Source organism: Corvus cornix, chromosome 2 (assembly GCF_000738735.6).
Source record: "Corvus cornix cornix isolate S_Up_H32 chromosome 2, ASM73873v5, whole genome shotgun sequence".
NCBI classification, from domain to species: Eukaryota; Metazoa; Chordata; class Aves; order Passeriformes; family Corvidae; genus Corvus; species Corvus cornix.
In genome coordinates, this window is record NC_046333.1 from 1,254,054 (window position 1) to 1,269,044 (window position 14,991).

A 14,991-nucleotide genomic window follows, 5' to 3' on the forward strand; every position below is an offset into this window, starting at 1 on the left:
TATCCCATTTAGCGTTTCCTTTTATCCCATTAAACTTTTTATTTCGTCCCCTTTTCCTCTAAAGAAAAACAGACGAGGAAAGCAAGGACAGAGATTTTCCAGCTTTGTTTATCACTCAAAGCAGCAAACCCCTGATTCCAAGCGTGCCCTTAACAACATCTGAATCAGCAGCTTGGAGAAACTTTGCAGAAATTCCAGCTGGAAAATCCTTATTGGTCCTTCCAGCCTCCTGTGCTGCTGATCCCAACCTTCCCATTCCTCAAAAAACCACGGGATCCCTCCCAGCTTCACAACCCGAGTGTTGCCGGTGTCTTGCTAAAGCGGAATAAAAAGGAGGAAAGGAAAACTTTGGATACAGGGAACAGCTCCATGGAACTCAGGATGGGATTTGCCACCAGAAAACTCCTGCTCTGTCTGGTTTTCCTTTTCCTTTTGCACGCGTGGCAACAGTTGAAAGAGTGGAGGGTTCCTGCAGGAATCAAATTCATGGAATCATGGAATCCTGAACTGGTTGGGGTTGGAAGAGACCTTAAAGTCCCTCCAGTTCCAGCTCTGTGCCATGGGAGGGGACACCTCCCACCAGCCCAGGTGGCTCAAAGCCTTGGACACTTGGATTAAATGATAATTAAATCAAATTAAAATACGTCAGTTTAATTATCACACTGTATAAACCAGGATCTCATGGCAAGGCCAGGTTTGGCCTCTTCCAGCAATGGATGACCAGGGTTGGTCAGTCCGTCCTCAGGGTGGACTTCCAGGAGACTTCAGGTGGGAATTTCCTGGAGTGATGGAGCTCCAGGTTGTGTCCATGGCTTGGCCATCATGACCTTTGTGGTTTTCTGGGAATTATTTAACTTCCCGTCCACCTCAGCTCCCTAAGGATGCTCCTCAGACCATGGAGAGGGTTGTTGCAGCTGGCAGATGACTCAGTATTTTCCTGCCTGGGGGACCTTTCCTCATTCTTCATTGTGGTTTTCATGGAGCTGGGACCTCCCTCGGGAGACCTGGAATTCCTTTGGAGACTTTTTTCCCCTCCTGGGTAAATCCAGGGAGGAAAACCTCTTGGGAATTACCAGTCCTAAGCTCCAGGTGAGGGAGAAGTAGAAGTGGAGAACAGCAATTTTTTGCTCCAAAGGCTTTCCCTAAGGATCTGAGCACCCCATCCAAGAAATCACCTTTCCCAACAGCTTCCCAGAGAGACTCCGGGTAGGATTTGGGGCACCTCCTTCTCCAAGGAGGACACCAGGAGAGGCTTTCTGTGTCTTGGCACTTGGGGCTTGACCTCCATTCAAAGAGAGGCCCTGTGGTCAATCAGAGCAATCAACCTTCCAAAGCCTCCTGCCAGCCAATCCAGAGGCTCTTCCTGAGGCCATTCCCGCCACAACAGTGGTGTTGTCCCATGGGAATGTGGACCTTCCCGGTGAAATTTCTGAATGGGGCTCAGGGATGTTTTGTTAAGGCCTCAAACTTCTGGATTACTGAGAATTCCAACCTTGGAGCGAGATTTATTATTATCATTATTATTATTACGATGATATTTTATTTTTTACTATGGAAGCAAATGCTCTCCAGCTCCAAGAGGATTCCAGCTTGGCAGCAGGAAAGTCACGCCAGGCTGTTTTTCCCTGGAAGCTTTGAAATCTCCTCTTCTTGGCTTTTCGGGGCCCGCTGCCTCCACAGACAGATCTATAAAAATCTATAAAAATATCACATAAATACGCACAGACACACTCGGTAAATTAATGTTGGCAAGGGCTTCGCTCCTCCAGTGCAAACCGCAGAGAAACATTCCCAAATCTGCGGATTCTGATGTAATAGGGCTGAGGTTTGGCATTCCAGGCCAGCGTTCCAAGCCTCAAATCCCAATCAGAGCTGTCATTCAGAGCCCAGCATTCCCGATGTTATTGCAGCCCCGTGGGCGGGGCGAGGGAGAGGAGGGAATGAGGAGAAAGATGCTGGATTGGTTGGGTTTTTTGGGATTTGTTTCTAATTTCAGGCTGGGAAAGGCAGGACAGGCTGGGATGAGGGGCAGGCATTTTAACCCTTTCCAGGAATCCCTGAGTTCAGCTGCGTGTCCCGGCGGGATTAAGGAAAATATCCCGATATTTAATGGAAACCTCAGGGTTTCAAGGCCAACTTTAGAAAATAGCAACCTAAAGCCTCCCGAAGGATTAATTATTAGGAATTCTCCTGTTACAGGAGCTTTTCCAATGGGATTTTGGCAAGCTCAGGTCGTGTCTGGATTGGATAACCACAGGCAGAGGCTGATTTGGATTAAAAAAAGGGAAAAATAAATGCAGGTGATTTTTTCCTCATATCCCATAGCCAAAGCATTTCCTTCCCATGTTTTCTGGGATGAGTTGCACTCCCCCAGGCTGGACATCAGTTATCCAGCAATGGCTAAATTGTACAATTCCAGCAAAATTCCCAGCTCAGCAGGCATTTTGTCCTGGTAAAAATTCCCAAGTGATTGGGCCAAGAGTTTGTAAAGCGCTTTTGGGTTCCTTTGGGATGACAATACCGTGAAACTCCCAGGTATGGGATGAACCCAACTCCATCATGAATCCCTTGCAAAATTCCCAGCTCAGCAGGCATTTCGTCCAGGCAAAAATTCCCAAGTGATCCTTGGGCTGGGCTGAGGGCTTGTAAAGTGCTTTTGGGTTCCTTTGGGATGAAAATACCGCGAAACTCCCAGGTAGGGGATGAACCCAACTCCATCATGAATCCCTGGGGGAAATCCCATCTCCCCACCTCAGGGAACACACACCCCACTTCCCAAGCTGCCAAAAGGACGGGATTCCCTGAGGATCTGGGCTCTGTGCGCTGCCAGGGTTGTGTGATGGTGCAGTAGGGCCGCGTTCCCAATGTGACGCTGTTTTCTCCATCGTTTCTGCTGCAGGAGGTCTTTGATCGCCTCTATTTGATTTATACTGTTGGATACTCCATCTCCCTGGGATCCCTCACAGTTGCTGTCCTTATCCTGGGATACTTCAGGTAGGCGGCTCTGTTTTTACCTAAGCGACACTGGAAAAGCCTCCGGTTTTTCCGGAAGGATGAAATTGGGGTGGCGCAGTTCAGGAAGCCACCAGTGGCGGTGGCGCCTGTGATTTGGGCTGTGTTTAGGGTCACTTAGGGCAAACTTCCTGGGGGACGGTGGGTGGGGTGTTGGAATTCCTTCTGCTTCCCTCAAGTGGAGCTTTCCAGGCCCTCTTTGCAGCAAACGGGAAGAGGGGCGTCTCCAGGAATCCCTTGGAAGACTGTCCAGGGTTTTCTGTCCCTGTTGTCCCTGCAGGTGACCGGCTTAGCTTTGGATGGCTGATTTGCAGATAAATAAGGTTTCCTGAGGGAAATTCCACTCTAAATCCGAATGCTCGTGAAGGATAAACCAGTTGAAAGGGATGGAAAAGTTCCAGGATAGTTCATCCAATCTCCCCGTGCTGCTGCTGCTCCCAGGGATCCAAAAATGACCCTCCTGACTCTGTTTGTGTCCCCTCCCTTCCCACCATCCCCGCCAAGGGATTTACACCCCTAAACACCACTTTGAACCCTCATTATCCATTCCTTAGATCCAACGTTGCCTCTTCCATCCCTGGAAGTGTCCAAGGCCAGGTTGGACAGGGCTTGGAGAAACCTGGGATAGTGGAAGGTGTTGGGGTTGGAATGGGATGATCCTTAAGGTTCCTTCCAGCCCAAACCGTTCTGGGATTCTGGGATTCTTGCTGGCATAGAGAGAGTTGGATGGGAGGGATGAAAGGTGTCACCCATATCCAGGAATTTGTCCTTTGGGAATGTTCTATCTGGTGAGCTGATAGAGCAGGGTGACCCCAAACCCTGAGCCCCAGATTTGCTTCCCTTCAATGTCTGCTCGTGTCTTCTCCTAAAAAACCAGCAGGACCTGGACAAGAGCTGAGGGGGCCAGAACAGCCCTGTGATTTCTGCAGAGGGATTTGGGAAGCTCGAGCCAAGCCCTGGGCATGGGACACTGGGAATAAAATGTGTGTCTTTGGGCTCTGGAAGTGCTCAGAGCTCTCTGCAGACAGCAAAAGGTGTTGGGGGTTTGCCTGGATAGCAAATCCCAAATCCATGACACGCCCAATCCAAAGGGGAATGCAGACCCCGTCCCTCCAGCACACTCCAGTTCTCCCAACCTTTCCCCTCCGTTTCATTTCCCACTGGACACTGGCAAGGTTGTTAAAATATTCCATGTCCACGTACATAGGAGAATTCCTGGTTTTTCTTTATCCACGTACTCGGAGCACTTCATTTCCAGCCCAGAGCACCTGTGCTGGAGCATCTTTATCCCAAGGATCAGAGCAGCAGCAGGGATCAAGCCAGATTTTATCCTTGCTAATGCAGAGATTCACTGACTCCCTTTAAATGCGGGGAACAAAGCCAATCTTCATTTAAACCTCATCAGTTCCACTTGGTGTGATTTGGATTCTAAAAGCGCAGAGAACAAGTGGGGTTGTTATCATAACATCCTCTGAAAGGGATGAAAACACGGCTTTTAATTAGTGCAGATTATTGCGATTTAAGAGGATGTAAATCCATTCGTAAATCCATTCGTAAATCCCGGCATGGCAACAGAGCTCCAGAGGACAGAGAGGATCCCAAGAGGTCAATTCCTTCTTCCCCGAAATCCTGATTCCTGATCCTAAAATATACCTCTCGTTCCTGTCTCTGATCCATTCACCTCTGACCAGCCCCAAAACAGCTTTTCCCCCAAAAAGGACCTTAAAGCGCTTTACAACCAGGATTTGTGGGGTCGCCGCTGCCATTGCTGGGGTGGAGCCCACAAAGGATAATGTTTCCAGCAGGAAACAGGGAGAACAGCCCACCACACCGGAGTTACTGCTGGAGTTGCTCCTAAATTGGGCTGGACACAAAAATTAACGGTTTACAGGAAGCTCTGTGAGGTTTCCACTGGCCAAAAGTTCTGGAGCCTCTGGAATCCAAGGGCAAGTGTGGATAGGAGAGCGGGAATGGCTTCCCACTGCCAGAGGGCAGGGTTAAAGCGGATTTTAGGAAGGAATTCCTGGCTGGAAGGGTGGGGAGGCCCTGGCACAGGGTGCCCAGAGCAGCTGGGGCTGCCCCTGGATCCCTGGCAGTGTCCAAGGCCAGGCTGGACATTGGGGCTTGGAGCTCCTGGGATAGTGGGAGGTGTCCACGATCTGTGTCCACCGCCTGTGGCAGGGGTGGCACTGGATGGGCTTTAGGGTCCCATCCAACCCAAACCATTCCATGATTCCATGATTACCTGAAGCGCCTGGAGCAGGTATTAATCCATTTCCCAACCCCCCGGGAGCACAGGGAGCAGTGACCCTCACTCTGCTCCCCATGGGGACACGGTGCCGGCGGGAGCAGCTGGGGCTCTCTGGAGCCAGAGGTGGCCATGACTCCATCCAACAGTTGGACTAAGCTTCCCAATCCTTTTTTTTCTCCTCTTCCAGACGTTTGCACTGCACTAGGAACTACATCCACATGCACCTGTTTGTGTCCTTCATGCTGAGAGCCGTCAGCATCTTCGTGAAGGACGCGGTCCTGTACTCCGGGTCAGCCCTGGAGGAGATGGAGCGGATCTCTGAGGAGGACTTGAAATCCATCACGGAAGCACCTCCAGCGGATAAGTCGCAGTTTGTGAGTATTCCCAGAGCAGTGTTTTCCCAGGATTTCATGTCTTTGTCCTCTCTGTTCAACACTTTCCCTCTTTCGGGGAGTTTTCCACCCTACACACCTTTCACAGCCCCCTCCCATCTTTTCCCATTCCCACAGTTTCAGAGGGATTGCCCAATTCCTGAGCTAAGGAAAAGCTCTTCCCACGGCAGTCAAGGTTGACAGCTTGATTCCCATCTACATTCCCCCGATACTCCCCGGAATTTCTGGCTGTGGAAACACTTCTGACCATCCCAGCACAAGGCGCATCCAGCTTGGCTCACAACACTTCCAGGGATGGGGAATGCACAACTTTTCTCACTCCCATATGGAAAAAAGACATTTTGGAAGGGAAAATGGAGGGATGATGAGGTGTCATGGGAAACGGTGGGGCTCATCTGCAAAAAGGAGGTGTCTGTGAGAGGGACCTCGGACAGAATCACTGAGGTTGGAAAAGAATTCCAAGGTCAGCCAACCTTGGAATGGTTGGTGGGTGCCCGATCCCCACATTGTCCCCAGCCCAGAGCACCGAGTGTCACACCCAGGAATTCCTTGGACACCTCCAGGGTTGGGGACGCCAAGCCTCCCTGGGCAGCCCCTTCCAAGGCCTGATCGCCCTTTCCATGGAGAAATTCCTCCTAAGTCCAGCCTGAACCTCAGGTTCCATTTACGGTCGGTTCAGTCAGTCCAGCCAACCCAGGCAGACGAGTCAACATCCCAAAATAAAAATGGAAGGGAGGTCACTCAGACTCTTCTCCAAAATTCCATGGGCTTTTCACTGTGTGGAAATCTCTGATGGCCATATCTGCATTGTCCATGTGCTTGGGGGGAGGAAGCCCATCCTCATGCTTCCCGCATCCTGAAGCTCTCGGCTCTCCTTGTCATAGGTCCCATCACGGATTTCCCATGGAATCCTGGGTGTGGCACCTTCTCACTCCCCACAAGTCCCTGACAGGAGGGGGCAGCCGGGGGGGTCGGGCTCTGCTCGCAGGGAACAGGGACAGGAGGAGAGGGAATGACCAGGGGAGGCTCAGGGTGGACAGCAGCAGGAATTTCTCCATGGAAAGGAGGATCAGGCCTTGGAGCTGCCCAGGGGGGTTTGGAGTCCCCATCCCTGGAGGTGTCCAAGGAATTCCTGGAGGTGGCACTCAGTGCTCTGCTGGGGATCGGACAGAGCTTGGACTTGATGGTTTTGGAGGTCTTTTCCAACCTCAGGGATTCTGGGATAAACTTCCCGCCTGTGGATTTGTTTGTCTTCTCAAGTGTTTCCCAGCTTGTGCTACAACCAGGGACCAGCAACACCCTGCGAAAAATCAGAGGATTTGGGAATATCCCACTGTGCATCCGAGTGTCCCAAGTGGAACTTTGTCATTGTGTTCCCTTCCCATCCCGGAGATCTGTGTCATTAATTTACGGAGTCTCACTCAACACACTCCCAACACTCTTTTTTTTTTTTTGGAAAGAACACAGAATGTTTCACTGCATTGTTTGGAGTTTCTCCTCATGCCGGGCTCATTATAAGGAATAATTAGGATAATCTATGGCATTCTTTGGATATTAGCATTTAATGGCGTTTCCCACTCTTTGGAATTGCAAGGCAAACAAGCGACGAAGGCGACAATTACTGGATTTCTTTTGTTTCCGAATGAAGAGGGAACTTTGCAATTATTGCCTCGTGTTCCCCGCATGAGGCAATAAAGACAAAAAATAAATATAGAAAATATTATCAAGCCTAAATGGGGACTTTTTATAAATACAAAAAATATTATTGAATTTATGGGGATTTTTAATTAATCCATTAATTAATCCATTTAGCTCTGTCGATGAAAGAAAATGAGTGCCATGTGTGCATATCTTATCAATATGCAAATATAGGTATAGATGTGTATATTGATTGACAAAAAATTAGCATAAGAGCTGTGCCAGGATAAAAAAAATTCTCTTTTTATTTCCAAGGTATTATTGGAATTTTCTGTCAGTCCTTTGTATTAATCAAAGGAAAGGGCAGCACAAAGATGTACCACTGCCAAGGTAGTCCCAGAATTCCTGGGAAATCCACCTTCCCTGACTCCAAGGATATCCACACTGACAAGAGGTGTCTTTGTACGGATCAATCCCAGTATTTTGCAGCCTTTCTCTACTCTGGAGCTGAGAAATTGGGAAGAAGGGTGCCTTTGTCCCACTCTGTCCCAAGGGAGTGTTGGGTCACAGTCGGGGTTTGGCTCCCAAAACCCAAAGGATTTCAGCTCAGTGTGGAGCGAGAGCTCAGCTTAGGAGCCCATTTAACACCAGGATGTCCTGGAAGTCTCTCCCAGATCTCCCCCCTTGCAGCTCAGGTCTGCTCTGGAAACACCTTGACATTTCCAGGGGGAAAACCTCCGGGTGCTGTTTGCTCTTGGAACACCTGGCTCCAAAGGCAGCAGGAACCATCTGGGATGTCTTTGTTGAGGACTGACCTGGAGGATCCCGGCTTGGACATCCATGTCAGGATGGGGTGACTTCATCCCACCTTGGTCTCTCCACGAGCTGAGGAAGGAGTTATAATTCCAGGTGTTGTGACTTCGGCAGGACACCCAGACCAGGACAACTTGGCCAAAGCCCTTTGGCCTCCAACATGAGCAGGAAACACAGGGAAAAGATGAAACACAGGGAAAGATGAAACACAGGGAAAGATGAAACACAGGGAAAGATGAAAAACAGGGAAAAGGTGGAACACAACTGCCCCAGGAAGTGTGTGAGCCCCTCATCACCGGGCTGGGAGAGAGCAGGATCAGACCATCATCTCTTCTCCTCCTCCTCCCAACTCACCTGCTGTTGGAAAAATCCCCTTTGGCTCAGGAGTTCTTTCCCAACTCTTCATCTCTCCTGTTCTCCCACAGATTTTCCTTTTAAAAACCCTGCAAGGAAATCTTCTGATTAAATTTTTTCCTTCCTGAGCCTTGTTTTCCCACCCCGCCTCGCCTTGTTTGTGCAGCACGAGAATTTCACCCCGTGTTCCTTCTCTGTCCTTCTGTGGTCGCTGCAGGTGGGCTGTAAAGTGGCCGTCACCTTCTTCCTCTACTTCCTGGCAACCAATTACTACTGGATCCTGGTGGAAGGGCTCTATCTCCACAGCCTCATCTTCATGGCATTTTTCTCAGAGAAGAAATATCTTTGGGGATTCACATTATTTGGCTGGGGTAAGTCACGGCTGCTCCTCAGGGATCACCTGGAAGAGCCTCTTGGAGGTGGTTCTTGAAGGAAACTGTGGATGAACGGAAATATGGGAGAGGGCATGGAGGCAGGATGAGCATTGTGGGACGCTCGCAAGGACAGGTTTTCCATCCTGGGAAGCCTTTATCATTCCTGAATGGTGGTGATTACACTGTGGCACTTCCAGAGTCTCCAGAAGGATTAGCTCAGGCTTGGAGAGGCAGCACAAAGATCCAGGGAATCCCAGGATGCGTTGGGTTGGAAGGGACCTTAAAGCCCATCCAGTCCCCACCCTGCCAGGGGCAGGGACACCTCCCAGTGTCCCAGGCTGCTCCAAGCCCCGTCCAACCCGGCCTTGGGAATTTGCAGGGATCCAGGGGCAGCCCCAAATCTCTGGCGGTGCCTCACCACCCCCACATCTTGCCACCCTCCCAGGGCAGGAAAAGCGAGGGCTAAATTTGGGGTGAGGCAGCCGGTTTTAGGGAGTTATCCCCATCACTCCCCAGGACCTCCTGCTGAGAAACCAGCGCTGAGCTGGAGGGGCAGAAATCTGTGGGAGGTTTGGAGCATCTGCTCCCAATGAGAGCCCCGAGCTCTGATTTCCTCCCTCAAACCTCAGCTGCTTAAAATCCTTGAGGTCTCCTGAGCCTTGGAACCCTGCTGGAAACCTGCAATTTGTGGGGAAGGCTTTTTTATTTTCCTTTTCTTTCAACTTGGGCATCTTTTCCCTGAGTAATGAGAAAGGGGCGGGATGTGGGCGCAGGGAAGGGGCTCATTAGGAGAAGACGTTGCGGGCACGCACATTTCGGAGGAGAATGGGATTTCTGTTCACTCCTGGCTTTAATTTTGGCTTCCCGGGAGTTACGAGGTGCTGGGACAATAAAACAACTGCCCATGGTTGTCTCGGAGTCTGGGGGTTGGGAGGAGAACAGGGAATGTTTCCGATGATCCTTGAGGATGTAAGGAAGGATAATGGGGTGTGGGTTTAAACAGGAATTACAGCAGGAAAACCCATCCAGGGGGCCTGTGGTTACCTGGCCCAGCACCACTTCCCAGATTCCAGACCCCAAATCCACCTGGCCACATCCTGACTGCATTTTAGGACAAGGTTCATGTGGGCACCACCCCATTCCCCATTCCAGGATGTGATTTTTATGGAAAAAAGCTGGTGGCTCTCTCTAACAGTGGAGCTCGGAGCAAGGCAGGGAACACAGAACTGAGTTTAGGAAGGACTGCAGATTTTTGGGATTCAATACTCCAGGACAGGGCTCTTTCCGGCCTTTCTCCTTCCCAAATGGGATATGAGGAAGAAGTTCCTTCCAAGCCTCCTGTTCAGCTGCTCCACAGGTCAGAAACTGCTGGTGCTGATGGATGATAAAGATGGGAAGTGTAAATACAGAAATATCCCAAAGTGGGAATCCATCTCTCAGGAAAAGCCTCGTCCTGCACAGCTGGAAAAATTTTGGGAAAATCAATAAATTAAGAGATAGTTGACGGGGCTTGGAGCAACCTGGGATAGTGGAAGTTGTCCCTGCCCTTTGGCAGGAGGTGGAATGAGATGGGATTTAAGGTCCCTCGTAACCCAGATAATTTTGGGAGTCTATTTTGGGGATTTGGCATTTCTTATCTCAGCTGCTGAGGGACAGAGAGGGCTTTGGATGGCACCTCTCTGCTAAAGCGAATGAACCAAACCCCAAAGAAATTAAATTAAAGAAAGAGAAATAAACTCATCTTCTTCCAAACCTTCAAGCTCTGCAAAAATCGCCTCTCAAAAAAATGACATTAAGCTGCTCAGAGCAGACTTAAAGAAGCAATTCCCTGGAGGGAATTCGGGAAGAGAGGGAAGCAGCTGGAAAATAATGCCATGTGTTTAACAAGCAAAACCAAAGGAAAACAGCGGGACAGGCAGGGATTGCTCTCGTTAATTCACCCGAGTGCTGCCAGGGAATAATCATTTTATCGGAGCGACCACAGGGCTGGAGTCACACCTGTCACAACAGCCAGCATCCCTGGGCTCCCAGGAGCCTGAGGCTGCTCCATGGAAATTCCTCTGGAATGAGAACACAGGATCCCTCCGGTGGCAGTTGGGATCGCTTTGTTTGGATTGGGATGATAATGTCCACACAGGCACCCGCACAGGCGGATTGTTTGGATAATTTTTGGGCACTGGAAAGGGCAAACCAATCCAGGAGCCACTGGAGACAGTGGAAAAATTCCAGTTCCCTGCAGTGGGCACTGGATGCTGCCCACACCGCAGCAGTGAGTGACAGGGAGTCAGGGATGGATAACTATTCACAGAAAAGACAAGTTTGCCCCCAAAACTGGGATATCCTGGCAATAATCGGTGCTGGATTTGTCCTGCCTGGAAATCTCCAAGGTGGAAACAGGGAGCGAAAAATCACCCTACAGCATCTTATTTCTGGGAAAAGCAGGACGAAGAGCAATTCTTTGATGTTAGCTCCATGGATTTCTGTCCGGTGTTTTCAATCCACATCCTCACTGGCACAAGCTCCATCAAAGCCCTCAATTCCCTTCTTCCAAGGGAGACCCTGCTGACGGAAGGGAACTCATCCCGTGCCAGCACTCACCCAAAATAAATAAATAATGACATTATGGGCAACAATAAATCCCTCGGGAGACTCCCAGCTCCCTGCAGCTGTTTTCTGAAGGAAGTTTAGGAACCATGACCAATAGCCAGGAAACCCAAGCTGGTTCCATTGGCATTTTTCCTTCACACCACGTTAATTCCCACACATGCGGCTGGGCTGCCCTGGGTTTCAGCAAATTGGGGATTGCAGGGACACCTGGAAAAGATAAAAAGGATGGTGGGAGGTGCTCCAAAAATCCATGATGGGGAGCCCTGCGTGTTTATCTAAGCAGGAATCATCCTTCCCGGAAAAATTTGTACCAAGCAGGACCAGAGGCCTTAAAAGTATTATAATTATTATTCCCATTTTATATCAGGGAAACGGGACGCGCAGGGACTCATAAAACACAGGCATTGTTCCTCAGAGCGGCTTTTAAATCCCAGGGAATTGAGACTCGAATTCCCACACCTACACAAGGTCTTTATTCCTAAACTCCCTTCCAGCAGTTGCTGCCTCACTCCGCATGCATGCAACTCATTTTTCCAAATGCTGGGAGGCACGGACACGGGAAAAGCCCCCGAGGGGTGGAGTGGCCAGCGGCTCTTTCCCGTTTTCCAGCTGCTGGGGAGATTCCTGACTTTATAGCACCTGCATTGTACACACTGTGTGTGTGGCTGGAAATGCACAGCGCATACAATGTGGATTCTGTAAAGGTCGCTTGCAGCATGGCGGGGCTGGGCCGGAGGCAGCGGGGAGGAGATCCATGCATCCATCCGTCCGTCCATCCATCCATCCATCCATCCATCCGTCCATGCATCCATCCATGCATCCATTAATCCATCCATCCATCCCTCCATCCATCCATCCATCCATCCATCCATCCATCCGTCCATGCATCCATCCATCCATCCATTAATCCATCCATCCATCCCTCCATCCTCCATCCATCCCTCCATCCATCCATCCATCCATCCGTCATCCATCCATCATCCATCCCTCCATCCATCCATCCATCCATCCATCCGTCTGTCCATTAATCCATCCATCCACCAATCCATGAATCCATCCATCCATTAATCCATCCATCCCTCCATCCATCCATCCATCCATCTGTCATCCATCCATCCATCCATGCATCCATCCATCCCTCCATCCATCCATCCATCCATCCATCCATCCATCCGTCCATGCATCCATCCATGCATCCATTAATCCATCCATCCATCCCTCCATCCATCCATCCATCCATCCATCCATCCATCCATCCGTCCATGCATCCATCCATGCATCCATTAATCCATCCATCCATCCATCCATCCATCCATCCGTCTGTCCATTAATCCATCCATCCACCAATCCATGAATCCATCCATCCATTAATCCATCCATCCACCCATCCATGAATCCATCCATCCATTAATCCATCCATCCATCCATCTGTCCATTAATCCATCCATCCATCCATCCATCCATCCATTAATCAATCCATCCATCCATCCATCCATCCGTCATCCATCCATCATCCATCCATTAATCCATCCATCCATCCATCCATCCGTCTGTCCATTAATCCATCCATCCCTCCATCCATCCCCCATCCATCCATCCCCCATCCATCCATCCATCCATCCATCCATCCATCCATCCCTCCATCCATCCCCCATCCATCCATCCATCCATCATCCATCCATCCATCCATCCATCCATCCATCATCCATCCCCCATCCATCCATCCATCCATCCATCCATCCATCCATCCATCCATCCATCCCACATCCATCATCCATCCATCCCTGTACACATTGGGATTTTTAGGGATAACTCTTTTCCCCTGGGTATTTTATTGTTGCTTGGGAGCTCAAACTTGGCACAGGATTAGTAAGAGTGGGAATTGTGTCTCCTCTGGAGCTCAGGACAGGCGAGAGAGGAACAAATTCCTGTCAAATACGTCCAAATCCCAAAAAATCCATCCTTCAGATTTGGAGCTTCGCGGTAGTGGGAATATCCAGTATTTCACTGCCAGCCTTTCGGCATGGCAGTTCCTCAGTGGATATAAACTGGAACAGCACCGAAAAATCCAATCCATTTCAACCTTTGCTGATATTCCAGAGCCTGCCCTCCTTTCCATGGGCACATGGATACCAGGGAGGAGGAAAGAGCCTGCCTGAAGGAATCAGCACCTTCCCCGATGGAGCCCTCACTTCCCTCGCTCCAAGTTCCCAGTGCTACAGGTCAAGGATTTTCTTCCCAGTGCCAGCAGCCCAGGGAATTGTGGAGCGGGATGAATTCCTTACAAATGTGGCTTTGTAGGAGCGCTGGGCCTGAGTGAGGCTCTGTGTTTAATTATTTATGCTTTCTTAGATTACCCCGGCATTCCCAGCTCCCGGCCCGGATAAGGGCCCCGTTGTCCTGGGGACTGGGACACAGCCGCCCCTGCTCCACACCCCGTGGTCAGGAAAACCTTTAAGCACCCTAATGAGACTTAAGTGCATGCTGAAAGTTAAGCCTGGGCTTATCCCCGAGCCCCAGTGAGCTTAGACTGGGAACAGCCTCTTCACAGTCCCCGCTGATAAATGTCGCCTTTATTTATTTTTTAATAATTTTTTTTTCCACCTGAAAGGGGTCATTCTTCCCGAATTTGTGGAAGCTACTGTGGATTGGATCCTGCTTTTTAAGGGAAGCCAGTAGGGGACTCGGTTGTACAAATAACTGGACCCTAAAAAAATAAATACAGGGTTGCATTTGGATATTGGGGAGATTTTTTTCCACGTTTCACAGGGAAAAGATGATGGCCTGGGGTAGCTGTGCTGAAATCAGGATGGTTTATTTGGGAATGAACCTTTGGCTGGATATTTTGGAAGCATAATCCTAAATTTTAGCCTGTCTCTGCTTCGTGCAGCAGCTCTCTTGCATTTAACAGAGCTTCCAATCCATCCAGGGATTTTCTGGGAGAAACGGCCTGAGCCTGACTCCTGATCCACTTTTCCTTGATGTGAAGGAAGGAAGGAAGTATCTTGGGAAAGGTGTACTGCATAAAACCACTGGAATCACGGAATCAGGGAATGGTTTGGGTTGGAAGCAGTCTTAAGGATCATCCCATTCCCACCCCATTCCATGGGCAGGGACACCTCCCACTGTCCCAGGCTGCTCCCAGCCCCAATGTCCAGCCTGGCCTTGGGCACTGCCAGGGATCCAGGGGCAGCCCCAGCTGCTCTGGCAATTCCAGCCCAGCCCCTCCCCACCCTCCCAGCCAGCAATTCCCAATTCCCAATCTCCCATCCAGCCCTGCCCTCCGGCACTGGGAAGCCATTCCCTGGCTCCTGTCCCTCCAGGCCTTGTCCCCAGTCCCTCTGCAGCTCTCCTGGAGCCCCTTTAGGCCCTGCAAGGGGCTCGGAGCTCTCCCTGTGTCCTTCCCTTCTCCAGGGGAACATTCCCAGCTCTCCCAGCCTCGCTCCAGAGCAGAGTTCTCTGCTTCCCATGGGATGAGTTGGCCAGGCCCAGTTTCAGTCTCTCAGGTTCCAGCACTCTCAGGCCTCAGAGATCATCGAGTCCAACCATC

General features: G+C 50.2%; 1 protein-coding gene across 1 annotated transcript in view; it reads left to right on the forward strand.

Moving 5' to 3' along the window:
* PTH1R (parathyroid hormone 1 receptor) overlaps positions 1-14,991 on the forward strand; it is a 77,257-nt gene that overhangs the window by 51,918 nt on the left and 10,348 nt on the right. The window contains exons 5-7 of the mRNA XM_039548332.1: positions 2,900-2,994; positions 5,451-5,637; positions 8,678-8,831. Coding sequence (XP_039404266.1) covers positions 2,900-2,994; positions 5,451-5,637; positions 8,678-8,831 — 436 coding nt within the window. The remainder of the gene's footprint in view (positions 1-2,899; positions 2,995-5,450; positions 5,638-8,677; positions 8,832-14,991) is intronic.